At 29.9% G+C, this 4622-nt stretch overlaps 1 protein-coding gene across 1 annotated transcript in view; it reads right to left on the bottom strand.

The window, feature by feature from the left end:
- Window positions 1-1001: 1001 nt before the first annotated feature.
- LOC117122865 (A disintegrin and metalloproteinase with thrombospondin motifs 2-like) overlaps window positions 1002-4622 on the bottom strand; it is a 5900-nt gene continuing 2279 nt past the window's right edge. The window contains exons 4-6 of the mRNA XM_033268627.1: window positions 3739-3952; window positions 2720-2858; window positions 1002-2042 (exon numbers count right to left, since the gene is read on the bottom strand). Coding sequence (XP_033124518.1) covers window positions 1867-2042; window positions 2720-2858; window positions 3739-3952 — 529 coding nt within the window. The 3' untranslated portion in view covers window positions 1002-1866. The remainder of the gene's footprint in view (window positions 2043-2719; window positions 2859-3738; window positions 3953-4622) is intronic.

Consider the following 4622-nt stretch of genomic DNA (forward strand, 5'->3'; position numbering starts at 1 on the left):
ATATATATATATATATATATAATTGCATGTTACCTCTCAACTTTCTCGGAATGCTCAATTTGTCGTCTGTCGAAAAGAATACAGTAGTTAAAATATTCATTGCAATAAATGTTAGTGTTTCTGAAGTCAGCAATTAAAGTATCTGAGTTTTCATTACCGTTACGCACTATTATATATTATATATGTAATGTACTTCGATCTATGTAGCGCTTTATACCGGAGTCTCTAAGCGCTTGAGGTGTGGACTAGCTCGTACAGTAACTTTCCTCTCCCCGAAGGGATTATTCATGTATAAGCTACCAGCTATCTCTTGTCTGTCCGCAACAGGGGCTGTATGAACCAGTACACCGTGGCAACCCCCTACTGGTCTCGAAAGATGTACTGGGTTCTTTATAGTGCACATAAGCTAAATTGTGTACACATGTATTGAAACTTAAGAGAAGAGGAATCTGACAAGGAGTTAATTAATAATATATTTCCATATTCATTTCACATATGTAAATATATACATACTTCTACATATACATATAAATGTATAGATCATATATATATATACATATACATATATATATATTTATATATATATACATATACATATATATAATCCTATATATATATATATATAAATAGCACACATTATATTATTATGTATATTATTATATTAGTCTTAATACAGTATGTATACATATGTATTTAAACAAATGGAAACATCTTTCAGAAGTCAGAATGGTTTTGTTCACGACGAAAGCAGCAACCTATTTGTTTTAAAAAGTATGTCACTGATGCTTGTTCGATAATAAAGATATACTGTTGGTGTTTAACTAATTGTCATTCACAATTGAATTGTATATTTAAAAAGTTAGGTTAAGTGTAAAGGTTTGATATGGTTTCTAAAATTTTACAACAGATAGTAATACTACAACGAGCAATACAAGTAAAACAAACAAACAGAATCAGAGCATACACAATATTTAGACTAAATATCATCACACCAACACTAATTTGTTATTAACGTGGCAATGCTTATTTATTGATACATTAATAAAGTCAACAATAGTGTACGGTACAGTGATACTGAATAAGTATGCATTTTACTGTTTTGTTTTACAATGAAAGTTTTACTTTCATTGTTAGAAACACAATAAAACAATTGATAGGCACATCTCTTGTCATTTCATACATAGTTTGTGTAATGTTTGTAAACAACTTGTTTATTTTATAGTTAGTATATATAAAAACGATATAAATATTTTGATACTACTGATTAGCCTATTAGCTTCTTGAAGTCCTCAAATGTGTACAGTGAGATCAGCGACAATTAGCATTGTTTTCTTGAGTCCGAACACAACAGTATAATATGACAAATAAGGTATAAATCAGCCACCTTTAATGATAGTACCAAACCAACTTGAATTGAAGACAGTATATAGACCAACGTATTATGAGCCGTCTAGAAACAAGCTTTTGAGGTTAACCATGCTACATACGTTTAATAATTTGAAGTATTTTGATAACTGAATTTACAATCGGTTTCTATTGGAACCTTTTTTTTTTAACTTTAACGACTTTTGATCTATTGCAATAATTTAAAAGTTAATTAAAAGTATAATGTATAATTTATTTACTTTTATGAAGACATGAGTAAAGTTTTATTATGTTTGAATTTGAATGAAGTAAAGTAAAAGACAAAATATAACGTATTTTAAAAAGCTTTAAAATGAATACAGAAGATGTTGATATATTTGTTATTATTATACTGGATGATGTACATCAAAAGAAGTTCTGCGCTGTTAAGTGTCTTTATAGTTAACAATATAAATTAATTACGTAAGAGTTACGCATATAATGTTTGACGAAAGTAAACAATTAACCTCGTCCTGCAAGTTCGTTTTGGACCAGACGTCGTTGCTGATCGCATGTTGTGCAGCATATCTGTTCATATCCAGGTAAGGTACAGAACGTCTGGTACATCGAAGGTTCACAGGGGCCACGTGATAATGGTTTACATCCTTGAGTTCGACGAGTTTTAGTTTCTGGGACTTCTAAAATAAATTGCAATTCAATGTTTATATAATTACCTATCAAATATATAACATTACATAACAAATATAATATAGTATATATAATACTTATTAATGTTTCATTCTATATTTTAGTAGCATATATACAGTTAATAATATAATATATAACTACAGTATATAAAAATATACAATACTTTAATAGTTTATTATATAATTATTATAAAATTTAATAATTAATATATTTTACAATTATTATTATTTAATTATTACTAATATACAACGAATGTTACGCCTAATAAAGAAAGGGATGCCATGATTCGACGTTTCGACCTTTATTGGGTCATTTTCAGGAATTAATATATACAAAATTTGAAGTAATATTTCGTCACTTTGTACGAGTGCGGTTTCAATTTATGATGACCGATATGAACATGACAACGATCAACATGTTAATATAGAATGTAATTTTAACGTAAAGTGTCTCGTTTTACCTGAATACAGTATTTCCAATTACAATAATTTTTGAGTAAAATTACTAAGTTTATATTAATGAAAATAGAATAAAAAAACAATAAAAAATACAAATGATGCAATAACAACAACAAAAAAAAGAATTAAAAAAAATGAATATATCGGGATTCGAAAGACTAAAACTGGAATAAAGTATATAGGTTACAAAAGGGTGAACACAAACTAACCTTCCCTACAATCCCGCATTGAACAATCCTGGTATTGAAGCGGTCTGCTATCTCGACAAATATACGAATCAGGGTATTTAGTAGGCAGATCGCAGTACACGTCCCTTGTTCTTGTCCCACGGCCACATGTAACAGAGCACTGCAATAATAGATAGTAAATTACAATCAGTGACGGATTGAAGGGGACTCCAGCCAGCCCGGATCCCTTCTCTCCCCTGACCCAGCCTAAATTTTGCAAAACTAATAAAATGAAGAAAAAAATATAATCAAATTTAGGTCTGATAGTGAAACTTCTTGCTATCTAGAGGTGCTATAATCATTTTTTTCTTACCTCAGCCCCAACCATTGTGGGACTTTCCGTCTGAGAAAGTCCCTCCCCGGGTCCCTTGATTTTGAAGTCCTGTATACGCCACTGACAATATTAATAAGTCTATTACTAATATTGTATTGTACGTAGGTACTGCCATATAAAAACAATTTGCAGTCTAAATATAGTAAGACAAACAATGCATGGAAGGGTTTTGCCGACGGTCTGAGCGTCAAGCAAGAGAGCGACTAGCCCAAAAAAAGGTGGTGATGATGATGATGATCATGATGATGATCATGATCATCATCACCATGATCATGATCATGATCATATGACAATGATAATGATGATGATAATGAAGATGATGACGATACTGTAGTAATAATTATTGATATTTGTAATGACAACAACAAGGATGATAATTCAGTATATTATTCCAGTAGACCAACCTATATTCAAACAAACAAAAATTACATACAGGTTTCCCTTCAATTAAATACCCCTTCAGATAAAGACCACCTCCAATTAAAGGCCATTCATTTTATCTGTATTATTCTAATTAGAGACCAAAAGTCCATGGAAACACCTGTCCCAAAAGTACGGTAGTCTTTAACTGGAGAAAGACCAGTATTTATAAGACCAGTATTTATAAATTAAACAATATAGTACAAGCACAATCCAACAAAGAAACTTTAACAAAAAAAAGCCTTACTTCGGACCAAGGTGTGGTTTCCCATTTAGCACTGCATTTAGTTAGTCCCGAACACGACCTTTTCTTCTGGGGCCTTCGTCCTCGACAGAGGGACTTCTTAGTTTTTGTGGTTCGGCCTTTGAATGACTTCATGCATGAGATTTTGCGCACTTGTATACCGTGTAAACCACATGTTTTTGAACAAGCCCCCCATGAACCTATGGTCCAGTCGAACCTTGTAATACAAAATAAGAATTACAAATTAATATAAGATCAGACCAATGTGTTGGGTGGGTTTTCATGATAAGTGCATCTTTGCAGGAAAAGACAATTTATTATATTCTATGATTTATTAATACAATTCCAAATTTAGATCTTTTGCTTATGCTTTCGGAATTAAGATTTTAAGAATTTGAATTTGATTCGAATCAACTAATATCAAAATACGTCCTCATATTAAGCACTTAAATGAAAATAAGATCTCCGGAAACCAATGTTTAGAATTTTCCAAGGTATACCTTGATTTTAAACATTATAAATTTTTAGATGATCTGTCCAATATAAATGAAAATCTTTCAATTATTTTGATAAATAGCCTATTGTAAAAAATATTATTATTATTATTATTATTATTATTATTATTATTATTATCATTATTATTATTATTATCATTATTATTATTATTATCTTCATTATTATTATTATTATTATTATTATTATTATTATTATTATTATTATTATTAATGAATTTGTATGATGGAACGTTGTCATTTTGCTTTATTTACCGAACCTTTAGTTCTGTAATTATTTTCGTAGTTAAGTTATTTTCTTTTCAATTTTCTGTTGATTTTTCTCTTTCGGATGCACCATCATTTTGGATGTGTGCCACTGTAATAAAAGTGATT

The sequence above is a fragment of the Anneissia japonica genome, unplaced genomic scaffold (genome assembly GCF_011630105.1).
Source record: "Anneissia japonica isolate Jap-2015-1 unplaced genomic scaffold, ASM1163010v1 scaffold287711_len853857_cov187, whole genome shotgun sequence".
NCBI lineage: Eukaryota > Metazoa > Echinodermata > Crinoidea > Comatulida > Comatulidae > Anneissia > Anneissia japonica.